Source organism: Vombatus ursinus, unplaced genomic scaffold (genome assembly GCF_900497805.2).
Source record: "Vombatus ursinus unplaced genomic scaffold, bare-nosed wombat genome assembly UNPS02014810.1, whole genome shotgun sequence".
NCBI classification, from domain to species: domain Eukaryota; kingdom Metazoa; phylum Chordata; class Mammalia; order Diprotodontia; family Vombatidae; genus Vombatus; species Vombatus ursinus.
In genome coordinates, this window is record NW_020954588.1 from 14,377,867 (window position 1) to 14,405,382 (window position 27,516).

General features: G+C 39.7%; 1 protein-coding gene across 1 annotated transcript; it reads right to left on the bottom strand.

Moving 5' to 3' along the window:
• Window positions 1-11,615: 11,615 nt before the first annotated feature.
• TM4SF18 (transmembrane 4 L six family member 18) lies at window positions 11,616-26,566 on the bottom strand. Its single transcript, XM_027876025.1, has 5 exons — window positions 26,289-26,566; window positions 23,215-23,304; window positions 17,981-18,123; window positions 14,940-15,120; window positions 11,616-12,172 (listed from the first exon to the last, which is right to left on the bottom strand). The coding sequence occupies exons 1-5, from the start codon at window positions 26,463-26,465 to the stop codon at window positions 12,158-12,160; spliced, it is 606 nt and encodes a 201-aa protein (XP_027731826.1). The 5' UTR covers window positions 26,466-26,566; the 3' UTR covers window positions 11,616-12,157.
• Between the last annotated feature and the right edge of the window lie 950 nt (window positions 26,567-27,516).

The window sequence follows — 27,516 nt, forward strand, 5'->3', positions numbered from 1 at the left end:
AGTGGAGAGAGGGACCATGTGTGGTGAGGGAAGGAAGGAGGAGAAAGAAGAGGAAGAAGAAGGAGGAGGAGGAGAAGGAGGAGAAGGAGGAGGAAGAGGAAGGAAGGAAAGGGAAAGAAATAAAGAGAGACAGAGAGAATGAGAGAGAGAGAGAGAGAGAGAGAGAGAGAGAGACAGTAGCATTCTCCAATTTGAATTGGCAGGTTGGGTCCCCAGAGGGCAACCACTGCTACTCACAGATAACATGGTAAAGACTTACTACAAAACATTCTCCTAAAAACCTGGTTCACTCCTTCTCACAAATACACACAGCATCCATGGGATAAGTAAGCTTATGCATAGACCGTAATATTAGTGAGACACACGCGTTAGAAATATGTGTGACAGATGTTTAACTCACAGCACCTGCTCTGGAAGTCCTTTTCTCTTTGTAGAGGTTTCATTCAGAATCTTCTGTTGCTGTTCATCCTTCACTCTCAAAGAGGACTGATGACGTCATGGGGGTGCTGAGTTGGATTTAAGTGAGGCAGAGCTATGCAGAGTGGTCAGCCTCACTGTCTCCTCCGGAGTCATTGGAGTCCAGTGGCAAGACAAAAGTCAGGATGACTGGTGATGGCCCAGCATGGATGAGAGTAATGTGAAGAAAGCCTATGAAGATTAGGCTAAAGCCAGATTGCTAGGGCTTTAAATGCCAAAATGAGAAGTTTGTGTTTATCTGAGAGTCAATACGTAGATACTCGGGGTTTTTTGATTGGGAAAGTGACTTAGTCAGAATTGTGTTTTAAGTCAGCAGCTGCATGTTAGTTTAGAGGGGAAATCTTAGAACCTGGGGCTCCAATTAAGAGGCCATTGAAATAGTCAAGAGGATGGGTATCTTCTCTCTCCCTCTCCTCACACTCGCATTTCTTCCTGTTCCTTGTCTAGGGTCAATAACTGTTTCATGTCTAAGTTATACTTACTCATCCGTGTCTTCTTCGCTTATGCCAATGACAGGAAGATATCCTTTGTCCAGGAGCAAACAACCTGGGCATTCTTCAACATAGGTACATAACATTCTCCTCTTCAGAGGAAAATCATTCTCTTTCCACTACATGATACTAGAGAAACATCATGGGGAAGAGAAGTTAGATTCAGCACCAAGGGAGCTTCAGGGCTGTCCAGAAGGGGTGAAATGAGATGTGAAGGATTTAGGGTAGTTTTAAGGCAGGGGGAAAGGTATGAGAAATTCCTATGACTCTCTCTATTGCCTCTAGAATTAATTGCAAACTACTCTGCTTGGCATTTGAAGCTCTTCATGATGTTGTTCCAACCTGCCTTTTCATTTTTAATATATATGTGTATGTATATGTACTTATATATGCGTATATGTGTGTAGGTACATATGTATGTGCTGTTCAAGAACTTAGCTCTTTCCACTTGAGAGAGTAGGTCCCCTACTATATCCTGGGCCATCTCCAGTCGCCCTGATCTCTATCTGGCCACTGGACCCAGATGACTCCGAAGGAGAAAGTGAGGCTGGTGACTTTGCACAGCCCTCCCTCACTTGAATCCAATCCACTTTCATGTCATGGCGTCACCTCCCTGATGTCATGGTCCTCTTGGAGAACAAAGGCCAAACAGTGGCAAGCAATATATAGTATGCATATGTATATGTATATGTATATATATGTATGTATGCATATGTATATGTATGTATGTATGTATGTATGTATGGATACATGTTTATGTGGATATGTGTATGCCTGTGTGTATACATACATATATTATATACACGTACATAATATACATACATACGTATGTATATGAAATGTGTGTGTATATATTTAAATCTCCCCTCCTTGCAGTCTAGAGTTCAGTTGATCTGGACTTCTCTTGCTGTTTCTCACACGTGACACAGGCTGCATCTTTGGTCCCTCTGGGCCTTTCTGCTGGCTTTTCCCCATGCATAGAATGCACTGCCTGAATTACATGTGCTATTCTATTCTTTAGAATCCTTGGTTTCCTCCCATATCAAACTTTCCTGATCTCTCTAATGGTTCATGACTTCTCCACATAATCACTCTGTATTTATTTCACGTATATATGTACATACAAACTAAGGTCTCTACTTGTATTGCGTATGTTGTCTCCTCCAATAGAACGAAACCTTTTCGAGGGGCAGGGACTATATCATTATTGTCTCTGGATACCCAGTGCCTAAGTGGTTCCTCACACATAATAGGTACTCAGTAAATGCCTGTTGATTGATTGGAACAATTTTGAACTAGGTGATCCTCATGTATAACACTCTATCTCCCACTACCATGCTTTGCCCATACCTGTAATATGTTGTCTCTTTCATCTTTGCTTCGTAGAGTACAAAAGCACCTTAGGTGCCTGATCCCTCCCAGTTATTAACAGCTCTTGACATTATTTTACATTACTTACATTTTTAATTTAGTTATTTGGAGAGGCAACATGGCATGTAGGGTTTGGAGTCAGGAAGGCTTGGGTTAAAGGGATTGAAATTTATTGGCCTATCAGCTGAAAACCCTGTTCTTTCCCCCCTTTTTCTGGAAGTTGAAACATTTGCCCATTTGCAGCACCTCTCCCAGTTATCATGATCTTTCAAAGGTCATCGACTGGCTCAGCAGACATATCTCTCAGTTATAAAGAGCTTAGCATAGTGCCCAGCGCTAGTGAGATGAAATTTCATAGAATAGATGTAAAGTTTTATACTTGGAGTTAAAAATTAATTTCACAAGTAGTTGACAGGGGCTGAATGCAAATAAAGCCTCTTGTGAGAAAGATCCAAGGTTACAGGCAAGTTCAGTAGGAGATAATTATAACACGGCAACCACAAAAAGCTAATACGGTGTGAGGTTGCTTTAAGAGAGATATGGTGCCCAGAAGCCACCAGGTGATAATCCCACCATGCTCTGCCCTCCTAGGACATCTATAGTATTGTGTGTCTGGCTACTGCCTTTTAGAAAAGGCATTCATAGGCATCCAAAGGAAGGAGCTCAGGGTCGTGAATAGTCCTGAATTCAGGTCATATGAAGGTTAGTTGAAGGATCTGGGCTTCTTTAATCCGGAGAATAAAAGACTCAGGGTGACGTATAATGTTTCTTTAAGATTCTGAAGGGCAGTCACCTGTTCTGCTTGGCCCCATAAGCCAGAGCTAATAGTCATGAGTAGAAGTTATAAAGAGGTAAATTTTAGCTTGCTGAAAAAAAAAAAAGCTTGTTCCAAGGTGGAGACATCTAAAAATAGAATGCTTCAGGATGTAGTAGATTTCTATTGCCTTGAGGTTTCCAAGGAAACACTGGATGACCACTTTTGAGGTATGTTGTACTTTAGGAGTTCTTACCCTTTTTTGTGTCATGGATCCCTTTGGTGGTCTGATAAAGCTTAAGAACTCTTTTTCCAATTAATATTTTAAACACGCAACATAAAATACAGAGAATTTCAAAAGAAAACCAATTATTTTAAAATAATTATCAAAATATAACTTTAAACTGTGACCCCCAGGTTAAGAATCCCTGTCATAGTGGATTTTCTCCTTCAGATGTGAACTAGACCAGATGACCTCCCTCCCAACACCGAGATTCTAGTGTTCTGTGACTTACGGGGCCTGAGATAAAGATTTGGAGGAAATGATTGCACGCTGACGGTTGCCTTTCTTTTCTAAGAGCTTTGTTGTGAGTTCTTTTTCTGTTTTCTTTTCCCTTTCAGTAAGACTTTCTTTTGTTCATTTTGTTTTTGAATCATGCTTATGCTTTCAAAGCGTGTCTCAATCAACATACTGGATTGATTCATTTACAATTGTCCCAGCTTTTCTGGATGGAGTCTAAGAACCTTTGAGCTGACAAGTTGTCTTTTATGCTGTGATAACTTTTGACACAAGGATTACACTTTGGAAGGTCAACCAGGATTTCACTGAAACAAAGGCATACATTTGTCATAATCAAGTCTAGGTAGAACCCTTGCCAGGTATTAAGGCATATATGAAACTAGGGTTCCATGGCATTTGATACATGGGAGATAGATGACACAAATGGTTGCTTCATTAGAGAGAATGAGCACCCTGGAATGAGGATGGACCCAATAAAGTGGTATTGGTTTGGGAAGTACGTGTGGGTTACAGCAAGTGTACCACTAAAAAGGTTGTACAAAGATCATAGAATAATAAATTTAGCATTGGAAGAGGCCTTAGAAGCCCTCTAGTTCTGTTCTTTCATTTTGTAAATGAGGAAACTGAGGTCTACAAAGCTGAAGCAACTTACCCAATACCACATAGGTTATATGTATCAAATCTATGACCTCTGAATCCAAATCTTGAGTTCTTTCCACTGTTCCTTACACCATTTTCAAGTTGTTGTTGTTGTTTTTAATAAGAAAAAGAAAAAAATCTAGAGCCTTTGATATGTGATTCATCCGAGCAATAGACATTGAGGTAATTCCCAAGAGACACCACTCCAGTAGGGGAAATTAGATATGCCTATCAACAGTGCTGACCAGGTAAAACTCTGAATCATTAGATTAACAGGGGAAGATTCCATGTAAACATCACACAGGGGTTGTAGCACCACATTGGGTATGTTAGGCCTTGAGATTTTCTCAATGAATATGAATGATGTAATTATCGGGTGGAAACATATCATAAATGTTATTAAATGTGAGAAACTCTTCTGAGGGATTATTATGTGTTATGATATCAAGTGATGGGGGAAAGTTAATATACTCATTTTACATGCATCATATGTGATATATATGTATATCATATATGTATGACATGTCAATATATAGAAAGAATTGAATAGAATGCTGGAAAAATGAGATCTGATAGATATATGGAGACAACTGAATGAATTTAATTGATAATTTATTTTTTATTCAAATGATCCTGGGATATTTTTAAAAAATGATCATACCATAAGATATAAAGAATTTGTAAATAAATATAAATTTCACAAATTTTAGGCACCAATTTTAGAGTATTCCATAATTAAAATAGTAATCAATGAGAATAATAAAAATCCATAGGAAGTATGATAAAAAGATGCAGGCCTAAGTGGAGATGAAAAAGTTACTTGCTTGAGAGTGAATGAAAGTCAAATGAGTCAAAGTCCAAATTAAAGAAACAATAAAAAATTATATCAAAGATAATTACAATAATGACATAACACATTGGGTAGCTAGACAGTGCAGTGGATAGAGTGCCAGAGTCAAGAACACTCATCTTCCTGAGTTCAAATCTGGTCTCAGACACTTACTAGTTGTGTGACCCTGGGCAAGTCACTTAACCCTGTTGGACTCAGTTTCCTCAACTGGAAATAGCGAACCACTCCAGTGTCTCTGCCAAGTAAACCCCAAATGATGTCATGAAGAGTAGGATACGACTAAAAACAACCACTACCACAAATAGCACATCAAACTTTATGTGATACAACTAAAGTAAATCTTAGAGGCCAATGTATTTCCCTGAACACATATTAATTACAAAAAGACAAATTTAATAAAGAGATAGTATAGTTTTAAAAATTAGAAAATAAGCAAATTTGTATACTCTAAACAAGCATAAATAAAGAGATTGCTAAGATCAAAGGAGAAATCAAGAGAATTGACAATGAAGAAAAATGATTGAAACCAGAGAGTCAATTACATTGAGTCAATAAAACTAAGGGTTTGCATCATAGTCAATGCTTGCCACATATGTTTTACTGCTTAGGTACTTAGAATATTCCAATATTCAATTTGTCCATGAGGAAATAACACTTTGGCATTTCTAGCTTTTCTGGTTCCTGATTGATTGGCCAATGACTACCATCAGGTGTTCATTCAACTGACTATTCTAATAAGATTATTCTGCAAACACAAAATGAACGTCAACCAAGTTGAGTATAATGTTTGGAACGCCACTTGGGCTTTTCCACGGCCATCATCAAGCGGCTTGATCGAGCAATCGCGTCATTGATCTTAGTCTAATGTGATTGTAATGGAAATGATCTTAGCCTGGCCTTGAATCCTGACTGATTCGAAGTTTACTATCTTTGCAGAGACAGATCAGCAGAAGATGAGGATCACTACACAAGAATTCTTCCACTGAAGATTGTCTGAGAGACTGTCAATCTAAATGTGAGAACACCCACCTGACAACACTACATGAGCAGTATTGGATCCTATTGGACACATCCTATTGGACACATATTTCTTTTTCTTCAATGGCCTTTCCTCATAATAATCATAACTTCTCAACACAAAAATTTCAAAAGCATCAGTGATAACATGAAAAAGAGGAGAAGGGAAAATTTTATCTTTCACAATTGTGGAGAGGGGGTAAATTCTTAATAGTTATTTATAGGGAATTATACAAGGTAAAATAAATGAATTTGATTATATAAATATAAAAATTTTATAAAAAACAAAGTAATAAGAAAAAAACAAATTTATTAGAGAAATCATCACATTAAACACTTTCAAAAACATGACATCTAAAGATTTTTTATAAGGAACTGTTGCAATTACTGCAAGTAAGAGTTATTCTCCAGTTAAGTGATCAAAGGATATGAGTAGGCATTTCTCTATAGAACAAAACTCTCAACAGATTATCAAGAGGCACATGAAAAAGTGTTCAAAATCTCTAATATTCAAGAAATGCAAATTAAAAGAACTCTCAGTTTCTACCTGACTTTGGTCAATTGATAAAAATAATAAAAGATGACAAAATGAAATTCTGGTGAGGCTATGGTAAAATAGGTATGCTATTACACTGTTCTCATTGTGAATTAGTCCAACCTTTGGAAAGCAACATGAAAATATGCGAGTTACAGTAATGTGAATACTCTTTAACTAATAATCCCACTATTTAGACCAATACTCCAAAGAGATTATTCATAAGAGGAAAGGTCTATCTGTTTAAAAGTATTCCTAGCAACACAATGGATAATAGTAAAACTGGAAACATATTAAGTGTCCATCAGTTGGGGAATGAATGAGTAACTGTAGTTTTTGAATAGAATTCACTTTTATTGTATTATAAGAAATTATAACTGAGTAATTCAATGAAGTATCAGAAGAATTTGGATTTGAAGTTAATCAATCAATAGGCATTTATTAAGTACTTATTATGTGTCAGATACAGTGCTAAGTGCTGGGAATGCAAAGGGTATACTCAAACACTCCAATGAATGAATGGTCCTATCTAAGCTGTCTTTGGCCTTCATGGGTTGAGAAGTCTGGAAACCACCTCAGCTGCCTGCAATTCAGTCCTCTGACGCTTGCTCCAAGTTCGCTGCGGACTGTGTGCCCACACCAAACTGCACTCCTCTCCCCACCCAGCGTGATATACCTTTCCGATCAACCATCCAGGTTGTCTTTGGCTGGAAATTTGTTTCACTCTGTCTTTTTGTGGGTTCTGCTGCTTTAGAATTTGTTTAGAGACATTTTTTATAGGTATTTAGAGGGGTTTGGGGGAGAGCTCAAGCAAGTCACTGCTTTTACTCTGCCATCTTGGCTCTGCCCCCTTACTAAGATTCCAATAACCACAACAGAAGTAACTATAAGAACTAAAGATATTGAGCCTACCTGGTGGCAGGTGGTATATCCCCAGTAACCATGAAGTGTCAATTATTTTAGGCTCAGAAGTGGAGGTATATGCCTGTATAGTCTCTGAAAAAACTAAGTTTTGATAACCTTAGTGGCAATAATTACTCATGACAGAGAGAGACCCTTTTGAGTCTGTAATTGCCAAAGGATACCGTTGGCATCAGTGAAGAAGTCACAATTTTTTTGGTGTATTCAGACCCCAGCAATATTTCTGGAACTTCAGTTTTAATTGAGACAGACTCAAACTTCTTAGAGTATGGATGAATACTTCAGACAGCCAGCTCCTGAATTAAAAACTTGACCATCTGGGGCAGCTAGGTGGCACAGTGAATAGAGCACTTGCCCTGAAGTCAGGAGGACCTGAGTTCAAATTCGGCCTCAGACCAAACACTTGACGCTTACTACCTGTGTGACCCTGGGTAAGTCACTTAACCCCAATTGCCTAAAAATAAAAAATAAAAAAATAAAAAAAGCTTGACCATCCAAGCTTCCTGTGCAGATTCTAATCAGAAGAGAAAAAACAGTACTAACGGCTAATAGGGCACATGGAAGTCTTCTTCAGTCCATCATTTTCAGGTTACTTTTTGATCCTTCAGCTTGACCCCAGGGAAGTCTCAGCATGTAGAGCTTAATTTTTATGGACCTCAAGTGACTCTTATTCTCTGAATCATCAGGTAGATTCTAAGGAGTCTGATTTTGGGAACTTCCTAGTACCCAAGGAATGGAAAGATCATTGGGAGTACTACCATGGAGGAGAGAGATAACAATAGCTAGTATATTAGTATAGTAGTATAGTAGTATAGTAATACATAGTATGTATAGTAGTATATTATAAAGCAACTTAAGGTTTACAAAATGTTTTATATTCAGTATCTCATTTGATTCCCATAATTACCCTGTGAGGTAAGTGCTATTATTATTTTTATTTTACAGATGAGGAAACTGAAGCTGAGACCTCTCAGTGACTTTCTCAGTGTCTCACAGTTAGGAGAACTTGAACTCAGGTCTTCCTGACTTGGATTCCAGATCTCTGTCTACTATAGATTCTACCCTCTTGGATTCTCCTCTCTATCCACTGTTCCAGCTCTCTATCTACTATACTGGAAGCTAAGAGTTTTCAATAGAAGCAAACACAGTCTTGAGTCAATCCTCTACACCAGGACTGAACAGGAATGATGGGCAATGGATAAGTGTTGAGTGCACATACAAAGTGATGTACTTACAAGTTGTACCTCTAGACATACATGTTTTTTCCCTCTTAATAAAATGGAAAGAAATAACTGAAAGAGATTAAACTTGACTCCAATGAATCTAAATTTGGAATTTATCCATGGAATATTTGGCATCTCCAAATGCTAATTTCCAGTAAGAGGGACCATTCAAAGAATACAAAGGCAACTGTTACTACCTAGAGCCCACCAAAAATAATCCCAAGAGCCCTCATTTATTATTCTGGACAGCTAGTTTGAGAGGAAATCCTAGGTCTGCTACAGTTCAGGGTCTGCTGACCTTTCAATGTAGCTGACTTGATAGTCGGCATGAGCCGATTCAGTATGAGTTATTCCTAGTATGTACAGAGGAAGATGCCAACAATTTGATCTGTTTACTTGAAGCATAAACATTTGAGTTGGCGTGCTTATATTCTTGTTGGAAAGGGAATCGGAAAGACAGGGGCAGCATGTAGTAGTGATTTGCTCACTTTAACCTATATTCACAGTCCTACCCACCCTGGAGTCAGAAGGTATCCATTGTTGACATTTTGAAAGGGAATTGTATATGATACCTAACCTTCCAAACACCTAGAGACAGCAACCAGTCCTGATAATCCTCAACAGCTGCTGGCCAACTGACCCAAAGACAATTTTTCCAGCACAAATGATACAGACATTGAAAATTCTGAAGTGAGAAGTCACAGCAGAAGTGTCTTGATTACCCAACTGGGGACTAGGCTAATTTATTAGACTCTGGAGTTAAAAAAGACAATATGCCATCTGTGTAACAAGTAGGTATTTACTAAAAAAGGCAGAATATTGCATTGGATTGGGACAGGGGAGAGCGGGCAGGGATGAAAAGATAGAGTAGATATAGGACTGAATATAAATTTGCCATGCACAAATGTTAAATGCCATCTACTCTCTGTGAATGTATTTTATGTCATTGTTGCATACAGTATCTGGCAGAATTTGCTGGAACTACAAAGACTTTTAACTGGGGGGAGGGAGTATAGTTATTCTATAGGGACTGTTCCTCCTTTCCTTTCCAGTGCCCGTCACACACACATACTATCTTGATAAATGCTTTCTTTTTGACTTCACTAATTGACTTTCCTCCACCTTCCAAAGAGAGAATGTGTACTAAGTAACCACCATGGTGTATTGTTTCTACAACATTACACATGGATGGTAACATCCTAGGGAGATTTGAATAACCCCACCTAGCTGCCTCAGTGAGATTCTTTGGAATTTAAATGATGTTAATGGGATGCTTTTTCAGCTCTTGAACAAGTGAGCAGTCTGGTATAATGGAGAAAGTGTTGGCTTTTGAATCAGAGGGCAGGCATGTGTTGAAATCCTGGCTCTGACATTTGCTACTTGTATAATTTTGGTCAAGTCACTTAAACTCCCTGGGCCTCAGTTTCCTCATCTGTAAAATAAAGGGCTTATTCTAGATGACCTCTAACACCCCTTCTAGTTCTAAAAATGCTTATAAAATCTATGATCCTATGATATTCACATGAAGGGAAGACACTTCTCCTGAGTGTCTGAAAAAGCAAAAACAATAGTGTGTCGCCATCGTGTTTGAAGGTGATATTTGGTGCCTGGAATGCCTTAGGAGACTGAGGGTGGTGGAAGCTTGGCTTCCAAGATAAGCAATTGTAAGGCCAGAGTCAACAAGAGTAGTAACAAAGAATAGACTGAATTAAGAGAATTCTCTAGTTTTGTACTATGTTACTAAAGCTACGATGCACAAAGAATTCTATCTCCTTCCAGATGTAGTTTGTCAGGGCAGCTGCCCATCTCTGGCTGGTAATGTACAACTGGGCAGTTGTTTGAATAGAAGTCAATGTGGCATCCAAACATACTTAAATCCTGCTCCATGTATATGGTCTAGAAATTCTGAAAGCCACAATAGGAGGAATTGGTGCCCAATGATGGAGAAAGATTCACTATATTAGGAAATCTCAGGCTGTGCCTAAGAGCACCTTCTGAAGGTACTTGTTGGTTGTGCGATGCCACTCTGCAGGAGAAACCAGGTGGGCAGCAATGCCCAAAATTTCTAAATCCATGAAGAATGAGATGACATTTTCTAGGGATCTTACCTACTCATGACTGTGACCAAGACTATATAAATGTTCTGAAGGCATTGTCCATTAATAGGTGATGTCACTTTTCAAGATACCTGGTGTAAGATCAATGTATTCTTTCAATAAAACTTCCTGGTAACTGTGTGAATTATGTGCTTGAAAGGGGAATTGGTGTCAATTCCCTGGGTGGTGTCAGGTAGTGACTTTCCAAGATGTTCAGGGTGATAAGGTACAGGCAAGAGAGGGGAGAATTCTTCCAAAGTGAACTTATCAGCCCCTTCTATGATACAGGTAACTGCTAGACTAGCCATGATGATCAAGCCAGGAAAGTGTGAGTGAATGAAAGTGATTGCATTTGATTTCAAGTTTATCTTGACCACTACTTCCTTTGTCAAGTAAAACTAGATAGTATAAATGAAAACAACATTAAACATTTATAAAGGCAGCTAGACTCAGATTAAAGGCCATGACCAATACGGTTCTTGTAGGATGACTGATGAGGCACACTTTCCTGCTCTCAGTGGAGAGAGAGAGAGAAAGAGAGAGAGAGAGAGAGAGAGAGAGAGAGAGAGAGAGAGAGCAGAACATTGCATACGTCATCATTGGGTTGGTTGGTTTTCCTCTACGGTTCTTCCTTGTGATGAAGGAGGTTTCTATGGTGGGATATGATGTGATGTCTTTGGTATTTAAAAAGAAACAAAGGGAGCCCATACAACTTTTAAAAAACTTCTTTAAAAGATTTTATTGTGATACATGTGCGGAGATTTTATAGATCCCATACGTTTTGCTTTCCTTCCCCTCCATCTCTTGCCTGTCAGGGTTGGTAATGATCAGAATAAAATGAAAGGACAGACTGATCAAGGGAGGTATCATGGTACAGTGGAAACAGCACTGGCCTCTAGTCAGGAGATCTGGGTTCAAATCTCCTCTGACTCTCACTACATGTGTGAGCACTTAAGATCCCTAAGCCTCATTTTCCCCCTTTGTAAAATGAAGGGGGTTGTATTAGAAGGTCACTGAGGAATTTTTCAGTTCTAGATTTACGAGCCTGTGATTAGCTCATAGCGCAGTGCCTAGCACATAGGGGATGCATAATAAATGCTTATTGACTAACTGATTAAGAGTCTTAGTGAGGTTTGGGGGTAGCTCTGAGGAAGAATGAGGAGCCTCAATAAGAGATCACATCATTTGGATCTGTATCTGTATCCACATGTCTATACAGCTGAGGCTGATGGCCTGGAGCTCATAGAAAGGACTCTTCTCACTTCAAATGATTCCAGGCTGGAGAAATAAAGAAAAAGCAAGTTAGGTAAAGTTGTAAATCTGGCTTAAGGAATGACAGAGAATCATGCAGTAGTTTAGACATAAACCCGAGAAAAAAGGTTTCTTTGTTTAGGGGGAAGAGATAAGAAGGAATCTATTTATCTGGAGAAACTCAACACTAAGAAAGACATTACAAATTAAATGCTGGGACTTCTGAACTTCCTGAAATATCAATGCTCTTCTTTCTTGCTAACAGAGCATTCATTAAACCATTCTTTACCACAGATCCCCCCTTTTTAGCATTTTTTTTTTCAGTTGAATGATCTCTCTGTTGGTTAGACCTTGCTAACAAAAAGGTTTTGACATCCACTGACCTTATTAATATATTAGTATTTTAAGAGATGCAGCTACTTTGGTAGGATGAAATAAGGAAATCTCTTTTATTTTTTTCACCTTCTAAAGTACTCACCAATATATCCAGTGGGTAAACCTGAAAGAAAGGCTTTCAGCTTTGATAATCTGGCCAAGCCAGGACCTGGGTTCAAATCCTGCCTCTGACATTTACTACCATAAACAAGTCACTTCTCTGGGCCTCAGTCTCTTCATCTGTTAAGTGAGTGGGTTGAACTATATGGCTTCTGAGATCCTCCCCAGTTCTTCGTCCACAAACCTGTCATCCTAGGAACTCTCAACTACAGGGAAGTGTTTCCTTGGGCTTTGGGCTTTGTCTACTTAGCAGAGGGAAGAAGGAATTTCAAAATGATGTTGTTCAGTTGTGTCCTACTCTTCATGACCCTGTGGAACACACAACACACCAACACTGTCCATGGGGTTTTCTTGGCAAAAATAACGGACTTGTTTACCATTACCTTCTCCAGTGGATTAAGGCAAACAGAGGTTAAGTGACTTGCCCAGGGTCATGCAGCTAGTAAGCGGCTGAGGTCAGATTTGAACTCAGGTCTTCCTGACTCCAGGCCATACACTATCCACTGAGTCATCTAGCTGCCTCCATATCTTGTTTGTATCTAGTTGTTCTCATGTTGTCTTTCCCATTTGACTATGAACTTCTTGAAAGCGGGGACACATACACACACACACACACACACCCCACACAATTGCATTCTTTGTATCCTCAGAGCTTAACACAGTGTCTGGCACAGAAATGGTGCTTAATAGATGCTTGCTCACTGATACCCATTTAATTGGCAAAGCACACAGCTCCAAATTGTTCTAGCAAGTTGGCTTAGGTAACACCATTGTCAGATCCAGCCTTCCCTACCTTCAGGGGAAGGATCCTGAGTTGTTTGTCCAAAGTATATAGCATTTTTCATATCTCCATCAAGTCTAGAAGTGATGACTTCAGAGAGATGAGGCCACTTATGATGCAAGTGACCTAACTTCCCTTCAGTTCCTGGAAGCCTTCAATGCCACGAACAGAAGTAGCTGATTTTAGCCAACTTTCTCAAGGACAGGATTTGGGCCCCTGCCTCCTATACTGGGTTACTGTAGTTTCAGCAATGCTGGAGACATTATAGAATATATGATGAGTGCCTTGCTTTCCCAAATCTAGACAATTTGGAATTCAGAAGTTCTATAATCTTTGTTCATCCATTTACCAAGTGCTTGTTGAGAATATGTAGGGTGCTTGTGAGGGCCACAAAAATGTCCAGGCCCCGATGTCAAAAAGTTGATAAGCTGGCAGGAAATATAATATTATTATACTATATAATACTATATAACAATAGTCATGATTAGCTTTAAATGGTGCTTTACCTTCTGAGCCTGTTTGATCCTCAGAACTAGCCTAGGAGTTACCTACTCTTTGTTTTAGGATCTCCGTTTTACAGATGAGGAAACTGTGGATCAGAAAAGCTAAGTGACTTGCCCATGGCACACAGGATTCAAATCCAGGTCCTCCAGATTCCAGGTCCAGCACACTTTCCTCTATACCAAATTGCCTCTTATAAGACATATTTTATTTTATTTTTATTTTCAGTTCCACCTTCTCTCCCTCTCTTCACTCTTTCCTTCACCCATTGAGAAAGCAAGAAGTACAATACCCATCATGTACATGAAATAATGCAAAACATTCTTACAAGACATATGCACAGATAACTTTTTGCAGGGCTGCAGGCATGAAGAAAAGGAAGGGATGCAAGAAGAAATCATGAAGAAAAAGGGGAAGGAGGAGGAAGAGGAGGAGAGGAAAGAGAAGGAAAGGAAGGAGGAAGAGAAAGGGAAAGAGGAGAAAGGGGGAGGAGGATGAGGATGAGAAGCAAGAAGAGGAGGAGAAGGAGGAGGAAGGGAAAGAAGAGGAGAGGAAGGAGAAGGAAGGAAAGGAGGAAGAGAAAGGGAAGGAGGAGAAAGAGGGGAAGGAGGAGAAGCAAGAAGAGGAGGAGAGGTATTTGAGTTGAACATTGAGGGATGGGTAACATTTCCATAGGTAGAGACTGGAGAGTGTAGGGGCTGGGAAGGAAGTCCAGGCAGAAGGGATGCAGAACTCACTGCACCATTCTGCCTTTCCAAAACAGGTTGGATGAGGAGAATCCAGAGGCAGGGAGACAGTTAGGAGGCAGTTTATTATATCCTAGACATTGGGTGGGTGATAAGGGTCTAATCTGGGGAAGTGTCAGCAGAAACAGAAATGAAGAGATGGATTTGAGGAAAAAAGTGAAAAACCAATTTACAGAACTTTGAAACCAGATGAACGAGGTGAGTTTCAGAGACAGAGAAGTCCTGGCTCCCTCTGGCCTTCTGAGCCTATGGAATTTCAGGAGCAGGTTACCTGAATTATGACTGAGTAGGTTGTACAGAGTATCTTGCTGAGTTCAATGATGACTTTGATGAGAGAGATGATTACTTGGAGACCACTGAGTGTTATAAGAATAGAAAATAAAATAATATTCCATTCGACAACATGAGCGGGCTCCAGGCACCGTCTCCAGGTGCTAGGATCACTGAGGAAACTGGAACAGAGGAGAAAAGGGGCAAAATGAGACTGAGAACTAATTCATTTCTATACCATCCACAATGATGCAGAAGTAAATGAAAAATTTAAAGCTGTCTTAACATTCAGCAACAGGCATTTTCTAAGCTCTTTCTATATTTGTTGCACTGTGCTAGCTGGTGTGGGTTGTACAAAAAAAAAAAATAGGATAAACTTAGTCCCCACCCTCAAGGAGTTTGCAATCAAAGACTAGAGGACAGGAGGGAAAGAGGGCCTGGACCCATAATTTCTTTGGTATTAGGAATTCCTGGGTGAGGGAACTCCCTCTACCAATACAAGCTGGTACCTTCTCTTGAACTTATTACCTCAGAGAGGTGTCTAGAGGCATAATGATTTTCCCAGGCTCACAGAGCTAAGATCTCTCAGAGGTGGGTCTTAAAATCAGGTTTTCTGGACTTTGAAACCAGCTCTTTACCCACCTCTTATGGGATCATTGATTTAGAGCTGGGATTTAGGCCTTTAGAATCATCTAATCCAGCCTCCTCATTTTCTAGATAAGGGATCTGAGGCCAGGGAAGGTTGTGATGGGATTAGAGCTCTGGATTGGAATCCTGATTCCAAATCTGGTCTTCTATCCTCCATACCACACTGCCTCTCCTCCCTCTTTGTTCAATAGGAACATAGATTGATACATGATCAAACTGGTTGGTTGTCCTCTGTTCTTGAATAGGACCAAAATGACATCACTATGTTGGGGTCAAGGTACAGTGTGTCCAACCACGGCTGATCAGACCAATACAAGCTCAGAAGGCTCTACCACAGGTTGGGTACAAATAAGTACCAAAGGAATGGAAGAAGCAATGAATTCTCTAGGAGTTCAGAGTAGGGAGAGATCACTGTGGGTTGGAGTGGTCTCAGAGGATATAGGAGTAGGGCTGGCCACATGCAGGAACATAATACAATGGTCAAAAAAATTGGGCAAACATTTCTGTACTCGGTCCTGAGTTACACCATTTCAATTTTACTAACGCCCCTGGGTCTGTGAGATCATGGTAGAATCAGGATAGGCCAAAAAGCTCTTTCCAAAGAGACAAAACCTAGGGGCAATGGGTGGAGGCACATTCCTGCAGCTGTCAGGAAAAACATCCTAACCTTTCCAAGTTCAAAGAAGAGTGCCTGCCTTTGTGAGTGCTCTATAGTTGGAAGTCTTCAAGGGAAGGCTGAATGGCCGCTTTTGGGGTATATGTGGGAGTGGGGGGGAAATCCTTTTTCAGCTACGGGTTGACCTCTGAGATCTCTTCCAATATTGTAATTCTACCCTCCTGCTCAGTCAACATAATTGACCATAATCTAACTAAGGGCAGGGACCCAAAAAATCACCCTCCTACCCCACGGACTCCTAAGACATGCTTAATCCATTGGCCAGACTTTTTGACTCATTTCTTGTTCTGCCTCAATGTAACTGTGGCATTAGGCTTGGTTTCTTTCTTTTTCTTTTTTTCAAATCTGTGTTTGCATGATTAAGCATCTCACTGCAAAGACTCCCTTGACAGGCAAATTCAAATTTTCCTCTCTATAAGCCATTTTGTTGGAAGAGGCATTATATTACCTGATACCCTATGAAACCAAATTCAGGGCTGAGGCTTTTTCACCACTGTAAATATGAAAAGGTCAGGGCCTCAGTTATGAAAATTTTGTGCTGAATGAAGCATAGAATGAATACCTTCCTTGTCCTGAAGGTGAGTACTAAGAACAAAGGTGCTGATGGGGGTTGGGGGAACATGAAGACAAAATCAAGGCTCAAGGTGGGGGACTGGAAACAAAGACAGAGAGCAATCGCCTGTGGGTGATTCAGGTTTCCTTCCCCACTTCCTCCTTCTTCCATTTGACTGCCTTTCTGGGTCACTGACCAGCTGCCAGCCATGTGAGATCTCCCAAAGCAGGAGCCTAGGCTATTGTTCCTACTTGTCCCACTATGGCCTTTCTCCCCTCACTGCCAAAAGGTAATGGCCAGGTGTGATAGTGTGGGAACTTCCTTCAATGAGGCAGTGATCGCAACTGACTCAGTAAATAAAGTCAGTCAATAATTAAGCCCTTACTATTTACCAGGAGCTGTGCTAAGCAAGACCAAAAAAAAAAAAAAAAAGAAAGTTCTTGCCCTTCAGGAGATTCCTTTCTAAAGGAAGAGACAATATGTAAATAAATGGATACATTCAAGATAGACATAGAACAGATGCAAAGTAATTGGAGAGGCAGGTTGCTAGCATTTGGAATAGGGTCAAGGAATGGGAGAGAGATCTTTCCAGAAAACGAGATTTGAGCCGTCTTATGACTTGACCAGCATCACAGAGCTAAGAAGTGTCAGAAGAATGCAGGTTTTCCTGACTGCCAGCCACTGAGTACTCTATCCACCTTGGAATGTAGCCTCTCGCATTTGTCTGTGCCAATGAAGGAAAAGCAATCTGACCCATACGTGACAGGACGCAACTAAACTTACATCCTAGCTCCCTCACTAACCTATAATTTACATCAGGCTAATATTACCTTGCCCTTACCTGCCCCGGGGAAGCTCCATTCTAGGGCATTGACAAAATGTTTCTCTTATAGCTTTCTGATAACCTCTAAGCACTGAATAACCATGGGTTCCAATGATTGGGGGGGAAAACCTAAATATGTATAGATTTGTCTATGAACAATAAATAGCCCTCTTTATGTTTGAATCTGTTAACAAATGTTACCATTTTGGGGGTCCATTTTTACTTTTCAATTTGTTACAAATTAATTTGCATTGAACAATGAATACGAATAGGAGTTATGAACCAGTGGGTAAATGCTAGATGTCTTCCCTGGCTTCCATGAATTGGGAGGTTACATCTTACCTCCCTGTGGTATCTTCAAAAACATATTCCCAGCCATTGAGGGTACGGCAGTATGGTCCTTGCACTAAGCCCAGTGCTGATATCACCAAGCAATATCCGGAGAAAGCAATTCCAAGGACAGAAAAGATAATGGAGAGTAAACTCTAAATTAAATATAGAAGAATTTTAGTGACATTAAACAAGAGAGAAGGTATTTCCAGTGAATTATCATACAGGTACCTCCTTTCTCAATCTAGCTTGAACTTACCTCATTGTGTAAAGTCTCAACAAACAAATGTCTAATCTAAAAATCTGTAACTAGTAATTTTGAACTCTGGGCAAGCACCAACATCTGTGCCTGGGGAAAGCCACATGAAGCTTTTCCTCAATTGAGAAACTGAGGGTGAGTAGAAGTGAAGGGGACAAAGGACTTTATAGCCTGCCATCTTGGTAACTTTGCATTTTAGTTGTTTTTGCTAACTAGGTGCTGAACTCTGTTGTTTCCAGTTGCTGAGGGTTTCAAGTACACCTTCTAAATTTGAAACCCAGAGACAAAGCACCAGTCATGACACCCAAGTTATGATTCTAATGAGTTGCAAAGTCCATTTTAAAGTATCTTTTAGTTTGGCATCATGTAAACCAATCTTGTATGACTGGCCAAATTGTAGTCTAGTGTTATGCAGGTCATAAGACTAATTTCTAGCCCAGACATTGTGAAGGGATTCATATTAACCATCAACAATTTATTAAGCCCTTACTATGTTCAAGGTACTATGCCTTGGGGGGAAACATGGAAGTAGAAAACACAGTCTTGTTCTTGAGGACTTTACATCCAAATTGGAAAGATCAATGTGTCTGACAACCTAAGGTTCCATCTACTATAAGAGACCTTAGCTGATCTTCCCATTTATTAGTTCTCCACCTCAGAAATTACTCTATATATGTTCTGTTTTCACTTATCTGATCAACTAACATTTGTTAAGTTTTCCACAGAGTGTATAGTGGATGGTAAACTGGCCTTGAAGTCTGGAGGACCTGGATTCAAATCCTGCCTCTGGCTCATACTGATTGAATGACCCTGGGCAGGTCATTTATCCTCTAAGACCATTTAAGTCACAAACAAAGTGCTGACCTGCATTGAAAGAGGGAGTTTTCTCACCTGGGACTTCCCCATACCAGTGAAATCAGAAATCAAGTCTCTTTTCCTATCATCACAGCAAAATCTTCCCTTTTTTGCATCTAATACATTACCTGGTACCCAATATATACTTATTTGTTGATTAAAATGTATAGTATCAACTCTTAGGTGAGCCTGGGAAAAGGGAGGTGATTGAATGGAAATAATTTCCCAAAATACGCTTCAGGCTATCCAGTTGTATTTTCTAGTATGAAAAATCTATTTATAGATTTAAGTACAAATTTGAATAGATTTCACAAGGATGTGAGGGGAACTTTCTTCCTGACACACTTAATAACATTTGTTAATTGTGTGGTCATTTATTGTTTGCTCCAAATCTATACTTATTCTCTCTCTCTCTCTCTCTCTCTCTCTCTCTTTCTCCTTCCTTCCCTGTCTCTGTCTCTCTCCCTGTTTCTCTTTCTCTCTCTCTCTCCTTCCCCCCTTCTCTCCCTTGCTCCCTCTCACTCTTTCTCCTTTCCCCTCCCTTCCCTTCTTTCCTCTCTTTTTGTCCCTCCCTCTCTCCCTCTCCCCCCACCTCTTTCTCTCTCCCTCCCTTCTTCCATCTCCCTTCTTCCTCTCTTTCCCTTTCTCCCTCTCCCCACCCCCATCTTTCCCCTTCTCTTTTTCAAAAATAGAAAAATTTCCTGTGTCTGGTTGTTTACTAATGTTCAATGAAAAAAAAAAAAAGGAAGGATATTCTTTGGATAGAGCCCAGGACTTCGTCAGAAGGCTTGGCTCAGCATTAGCTTATCGCTTGACCTTGATCAAGTCCATCTCTTTGAGTTTCAATTTCCTCATCAGAGAAAATTGGATGTTCTATAATTCCAGATTTATCGTATCATTATTAAAACATGGAATGAGCAGAGCACGACAAATTCACCCTAGTGCCCAGATTAAGAAAGAATTTGTTCTTTTAAAGGGTTAGCAAACTTGCCAAGATATATAGAAAAAATGTTTAATAGGTTTTCTAGGATGATAGAAATGATCCTCAAACTAACTCCCAAAATATTAAGTACCATATGTTCTGTCTCTACTAAGTTAGCAAATTCAAACAAACAAACAAACAGCAATAACACCAGCCAGACATCATTCACTTAGCTAAATGATTTCTGGAAAGGAAATATCAATGTGATTCTTAGGATTCTCCCTAGGAAAGGTGGTAGTAAGATATCCTTTTGGGGGTTGGAGATTAGAAAAGTTTCCTCTGTCTCTCAAGTATTCTTTTTTATCTAAGACTCAGCATCCTGGCTAAGATGATAATTGTTTCCCAGGTGCTTCTAGCTGTCATGTCTATTCCTAGAAAAGGCCCTTACCCAGGACTAGAGAACAAATAATAATAATGAGATAAAAAAGAGAGAATATCTTATTTTTGTGTAATCCCTAGCTCAAACACCCAATGCATGGCTCCTTGTCTTTCCCCTCTCCCTTTCTTTCCCTAGCTCTTGGAAGGCTAGCCTAGGTATTACTACTGTCTCCACTGCTTCTAGGCCTATATGATAGCATAACATGGAATATTTGAATTGAAATGCAAGCCCATTTTACAGGTGAAGAAATGGCCTCAGAGACCTTGGGTAACTTACCCAAGGTCACACTGGTAGCAACCAGGGACTTGGGACTTCTGATGACAAATCCAGGGCTTTCCCCCTATACTGTGCCATCTTTTTCATTGATCCAAGGTTACCCAATGGGCAGGGCTGGAAGATGAAAGTGTAGAGACAGAACTGTAGAGGCAAGATGGAAGACAAAACTTTGGGAGTATATTAAAAATGAATACACATGCACACACACACACACACACATACACATACACACAGATGTTTAGCATTAGAAGAAACCTCAGTCCGAGAAAGAAGATAAGCCGAAACCCAAACCTATCTAGAAAACAATAACAAATTCTCCTTGTGGCATATGTTTTTTGTTTGTTTTTGATGGCAATCATTAAGCCTTTGCTTAAAGATGTGAAAGAGAAGGAAGCTTCTCCCTCCCAACATAGCTCAGTTCACTTTGGGATTGCTCTGATCATGGGGGAATTTTTCCTTTTGTCATGCTTAGGTGCGGTTGTTTGTCCTTTGTTTTTGAAGAGGATCAATGACATCATGGGTAATGTCTTTACTCACTCGTGAATTGCATTCAAGTGAGGCAGAGTTGCACAAAGTCATCAGCGTCACTCTTCCTGAGCCATCCAAGTTCAGTGTCAGGACAACAGTCAGGAAGGCTAGACTCTCCCAAGACCCAGAATGCCATTTCTCCTTTTCATTTTCCTAGTTCTCCCTAGTTCTGTCAAAGAGAACCAGTTTTTAAATCTTCCATCTGGTAGACTTTGGGATATTCGAAGAAAGCTATCCTATACCCAGAAACCACTTCTTCTTCAGGCTAAATATTCCCAGCTCCTTCCATTACCCTTCCTATAGCATGGACCCAAGACTCTTCCTCATCCTTTGCCCTCCTCTGAATGATCAATGTCCTTTCTAAAATATGGCGCACAGGTATAAACATGATACTACAGATGTGGGCTGACTGGGGCTATCTTCTCATTCTTGGGAGATAAGTTTTTATCTTTTAGTAGAGCCCAAGATCATGTTAGTTTTTTATTTTAATGCAATTTATCATTTATTTCTCATAATAAGACATTTACAAAAAAAATTCAACAATAGTTAACTTTTGAATTTTCACAATTATGATTTTTGTTATTGAGGAATAAAAGAATATTGAATCTTTTAAAGACCTTTATTCTGCAGACAGCTAGTTTGTACACATTTGTCTGCATGTCATCTCAATTGGATTGTAAGCTTCTTGGGGGTAGGAACTGTCTTTTGCCTCTTTTTATATCTTCAGTGCTTAGCACAGTGCCTGGAACATAATAGGTACTTAATAAATGTTTATTGAACTGAATTAAGTTGTATCTCTATCCTTGGGGCCCCAGATCTTTTTGCCATCAACTTTCATTAATGTCAACAGCAATAAGCTTACTTCACAAGGAGTATAATATGATTGTAAGTTTGATACCTTAGGTCAGGAAGAAATCAGGTTCTGGCTGGTGTGATTCTACAGACCTGAAGAGGGAGTGGGAAGCTGAAATTCTAGACTTGTTTCTACCACTCACTCATATTCCACCCATTTATACTATCTCTCCTGGCTATTGTATTACACTGTTGACCTATACTGAGCTTGCAGTCCATTAAAAGTCCCAGACCTTTTTTCAGACTACTGCTTTCCTACTTACTACCTATGTGAATGTGGGCAAATCACTTAATATCTCTGGGCCTCAGTCTCCTCATCTTTAAAATAAGGGAAGCTGGACCTTCACATTTCCTTCAAGCCCTAAATCTATACTCCTATTAATCCATTAAATGGGGTTGTCCATTTCATTTTGAGGAGCATATCTGCCCTCCTGGAGAGTAGGAGACATTCATAGGCCTTTTGTTGATATGCCAAATTGGTTTGCCCGTAGTCATGGGTAGTCATGTCCGTACCCTATGGGGAGAAGTTTGCTTACAGAATTGCCCAGGGGAGAGGAAACAAACTTTCCTATCAAACCCCCTCTCTTTGGATTCTTAAATGGTATTACTGAAAATTGTGTAACTAAGATTTTAATTCTTTCAAAATACTTAGTTGTTGGCTTTTTTAAATGAGTAATGAGTCTTGAAACCAGACTTTAGTTGTTCAGTTATGGAAATTGGAATATACTAAGGCATTATGTATTATTACTATCTTAGCATTCTCTGCAGATACAGCCTAACTGAGGAAAGTAAATAGAACCTAAACCTACTTAGAAGAAGCAACTAGGTGGTGAATTTAGGGTTAGATAGAGTGCTGGGCCTGGAATCTGAGAGGCCTGAGTTCAAATCCAGCCTCAGATACTTCCTGGCTGTATGACCCTGGGCAAGTCACCTAACCTTCTTTGCCTCAGTTTCCTCATCTGTAAAATGATCTGGAGAAGGAAATGGCAAACCACTCTAGTATCTTTTCCAAGAAAACCCCAAATGGGAGCACAAAGAGCCAGACACAAATGAAACCTGTAAATAGCAACAAGAAAATCTACTTAGAAAGCAACAACATCAGACTCTGTCCTTACCATGTATTTTTTGTTGCAGTTCTCACTCTGACAGCATTTATATGGTGTATCCCTCTCCAATACTAAGAGAGCTGCAGCTACTATAAGCATCTGGAGGAGAAAAGAGGTGAAAGGTTTAAGAATGACACCTTTGCCCCCTGTAGTCATCAGATTGCATATCTTCAAAAGTAACTTTTCCTTTATGACTACTAATGATAACGGGCAGCTAGATAGAGCAGTGGATAGAGTGGATAGAGTGCTGGGCCTGGAGTCAGGAAGATTCATCTTCCTGAGTTCAAATCTGACCTCAGATACTAGCTGCATGACCTGAGCAAGTCTCTTAACCCTGTTGGCCTCAGTTTCCTCATCCGTAAAATGAGCTGGAGAAGGAAATGGAAAACATTCTAGTATCTTTGCCAAGAAAATCCCAAATGGAGTCAGGAAGAATCTGACACGATTGAAAAATGACAGAACAATGATAAAGGAGGAGGAAACGGCCATTGACTAATGGCCATTGACTAACTGACTAGTCTCATTGACTAATGAGAGAGTGGGGATTTAGCATCCAGGCTAGGTTTTCCCATTTTCTCACTGACTCAGTCTGTGTATGTGGGAAAATGATTCACTTGAAGTTTTGCTTTTGTTTACCAGGCTGTCTCCTTCAATATATTAACATCTAGGTACTCTGAGACTCAGGCTGTAGCTATAATTCAAGAAATAAAATGAAGTGGGTTCTCTGAATTATCCAGGTTACTTGTCTACAGACATCAAATAAACCAATGAATTCAGTTCACTCCATGGTCTGTAGACATAAGGTTTAATCTCTGACAAGAACTTTGATTTGTTTATCACTCCAAGCCCCTGACTTGTGTCCCAAAGTATCGTGGGCTCATAATTCTGAGAGAATTCTCCACTGAAACATTAACTTCATGCAGGAAACATAAGCTGAGTTGACTTCCACTTTTCTAGGTTTGTAGTCAGAATTTCTAGAGTTCACCATCTAAAGAGACAGCATGTCGTAGAAAGCTGGTTGTGGAGACCTAAGTGCAAGTCTAGTCTCGAACGCATACTATCCCTGTGACTCTGGGCAAATCTCTTGCCCTCTCTGTGCCCAAGGCAACCCTGAGATGACAAAGTTGCAGAGACATTACTGGGCTGAATTTGTAGAAGCAGCTTCCTCATTTTAGAGTTCCCTAGTCTACTGGAAGGACAAGTAGAGTCTCTACCCCTAGTCTCCGCTATCTAAACTCCAGCTGCATTAATCCGCTTAGTGATTTTAAGCATTTTCAAAGCTTCCCGGGTGGCATAATCCTTGAGACAGATCCTTTGGCAAATCCAAGAAGTAATGGTTTTGTGAACTGGCCATGAGAACACCCTTCACCAGGGTAGATCACAAGCCATCTCTGACTGAGGAGACAGGTCCTAGGAACTTACCTGAACCATGTGCAGTTGGAGTTACCCTTGCTCAGCATTACAGAACTAGTTTCTGAGGTGGGATTTGAAACCAGATCTTACTCTAAGCTCAGTTTACTTATCTACTGCTCCAGCCTGCTCCTGACATAGCTGGCCCAAATTTATACTTTATACAAGATAACAGCAATTGATTCCCACCCCTTTTCCCAGAACCGTTTTTTAAAAAGGAGGTTAGTTACATTGCATTTTAATTCTCTTTAAGGTTTCAAATGCTTCTATTTTCAGGACTTGGACCTTAAAGCAAAGCTTTTTTTGTTCTTTCTTCGTAACTGGGATCCCAGTTACTGGCTATGTCTGTTGCTTTTCTGCTATCTAAACTCAGTTCTATCTTGCTATATATAGCACTGTCCTCTGGGTCCACACATTCAGTGAGATAGACAGATGTTTCTTCTGTAATGTATCCATTTCACTAGAAAATCCCACATTTTCTAGGCAAACTATTTAAGTAATTTCTCTATCCTACCCTCCGGCATGTATTAATTTAAAAAAAATTCTGACCTTAACAAACACTAACTAAAACAAGCACTTCCATATACACAGTAGATCAGACAATGGATTGGATGGAGAATTTGAGCCTCTATTATGTATAACTTGCTTTTTTCTTTAAATAATCAAATGAAAATTTAGCATGTAACTTTTAAAGCCACGTAGCTTGTCTGCAATACTTTATAGACTTCTGTTGTCACCTGTGCATTAAAAAAATGATTCAGTGACCCTGTTTCTTTCTTTTTTTAAATTTGATAACCTCAGTGCTAGCTCTCTTCTTCCTCCCAAACCAAAAAAAAAAAGAAAAAAATAAAAAATAAAACAACCCTGAATATATATTTATATTAAATTCTCTTCTAGATAAATGCATTATTGGAAGGTTTCAAGGTAAGACATATGTGTTGGTGGAAATGTTATATGGTCAAGGGTAACATCTGAGAGATGTTTTTTTAATTAGAGATGACAGTAGAAAGTTAGGTGATGGAATTTGAGTCAGAGGACTTGAGTTCAAATCTCAGCTCTCCAGCAGCATGACCTCTCTAAGGCTCAGTTTCCTCATCTTTAAAATGAGAGGGGTTGTATTATATGGCCACTGAGGTCCCTTCCTGGACTATGAATCTCTGATGCCATGCACCACCCCCGACCGAGTTTTAGGGCAGAGTTACCAAATGATTAGGGCAGAGTTACCAAATGGTCACATACTAATTATCAACTAATTCTTTGACTTAAAAACAAAAGAATTCATCCTAGACTGCTTAGAGAAGCTCCAGGGGGTCCTCTCACTAACAGAGATGCAAAAAAAAAAAAATGGTAGACTAGGACATGAAATCTACCCTCAAGGACAGCAATTTATCTAGATGGCCAGTACCCTAAAACAAACAAACAAACAAACAAAAAAATGAAAAATAAACCTAGGTTACCAAGGACTTTCTAATCCCCTGAGTCAAATTTCCTCCTAACTTCATTATACTTAAATCTCTTGTATAGGTGACACTACAAACAGTTGCTTGACCAATCATGGCTTTGGCCCCATTCTATTATTATAGCCCCTCTCTCCCTCTCTTATAGCATTTATCACTTTTACTTCAGAATAAGACATTTTCCTGACAAGTGCAAATCCCCCAAACACAACTTACCATGATGCCTGAGAAACAGATCCCTTCAAAATACCACACATAATTGGTGAGTTTGTGGCTGGATGCATATGATGTCTGTCCATTTGGGAAATATAATAAGATATTAACAATAATACTCCAAAGTGCAAGGGGAATTATCAAGCAACTGAGGCAGCTACTGCATCTCCGAGCCCCCATCCTGGTGTGGGCAGTGCGGTGTGTAGTCTGCAGAACTCGAGAGTGTCAAAAAGGACTTGAAGGTTTCTTTCCCCTCTTCTCTTTCTTTCTTTCTTTCTTTCTTTCTTTCTTTCTTTCTTTTTTTCTTTCTTTCTTTCTTTCTTTCTACCTGTGACTTTCTTTTCTGGGTCAGACTTTCACTTCATATTCATGAGGAGCTGCTTGCTTAGTTATAACTCCAGCCAAACATTTTCAGCGTTAAATAGTAGTTTACTGTTCAGGGAACAATAGACAATAATCACCAGCTGAAGAGCCTGACTTGTCTTCATCCTGTGCCAGAAGTAATGAGGTGTGTTGTGTGGTGGGTTGTCTTTTTTTTTTCTTTCTGGTTTTTATGTGTCATTTTCCTCTAGATTAAAGACCTCCTGTCTTAACCCTGAGTGAGTTTTAAGAAGGAAGTTTGTAGAAAGGAAAGTGAAGCCAGGCAGCTTTCATCCAACTGTTGGAAGCAGAAGGTTTAGTGAAAACAGGATGATCTGATCATCGACAGAAGCAAGTCGTAAGAGCACTGTGAATTCTCACAGTTTGACTTTGTGCCTACATTAGGTACCTATCTCCGTTCCCTGGAGTTTGTATGTATGTATGCATATATGTACATACATACACACATACATATATACACACATCTGTGTGTATGCATACACATGCACATATATATACATATCTTACAGAGAGAGGGAGAGAGGGAGGGGGGAGAAAGAGACAGAGAGAGAGAGAGAGAGAGAGAGAGAGAGAGAGAGGGGGGCAATGTGTTATAGTGGATACAGAGGTGTCTTCAGAGTTATGAAGGTATGAGTACAAGTTTTCTTCAGTACACCAGGCACAGATCTGGTCCCTTTCTCTCTACCCAACTGTTCATCTATCTATCCACCTAGCTATCTGTCTGTCCATTTATCCATCTGTCTGTCTCCCTGCCTGCCTGTTTTTTTGTCTATCAATCTATCAGCCCATCTATCTATCAGCCCATCTATCTATCTATCTATCTATCTATCTATCTATCTATCTATCTATC

Bases quoted from the DNA above. Each gene is read 5' to 3' on its own strand.
- TM4SF18 (XM_027876025.1), bottom strand. From the start codon at position 26,465: ATGGGGGCTCGGAGATGCAGTAGCTGCCTCAGTTGCTTGATAATTCCC. The intron at 18,124-23,214 runs GTAAGGACAGAG...TATTTAATTTAG, and splicing joins ACTGCAACAAAAAATACATG to AGTTTACTCTCCATTATCTT. The intron at 15,121-17,980 runs GTAAGATGTAAC...CCTCTGTTCCAG, and splicing joins TTTGAAGATACCACAGGGAG to TTTCCTCAGTGATCCTAGCA.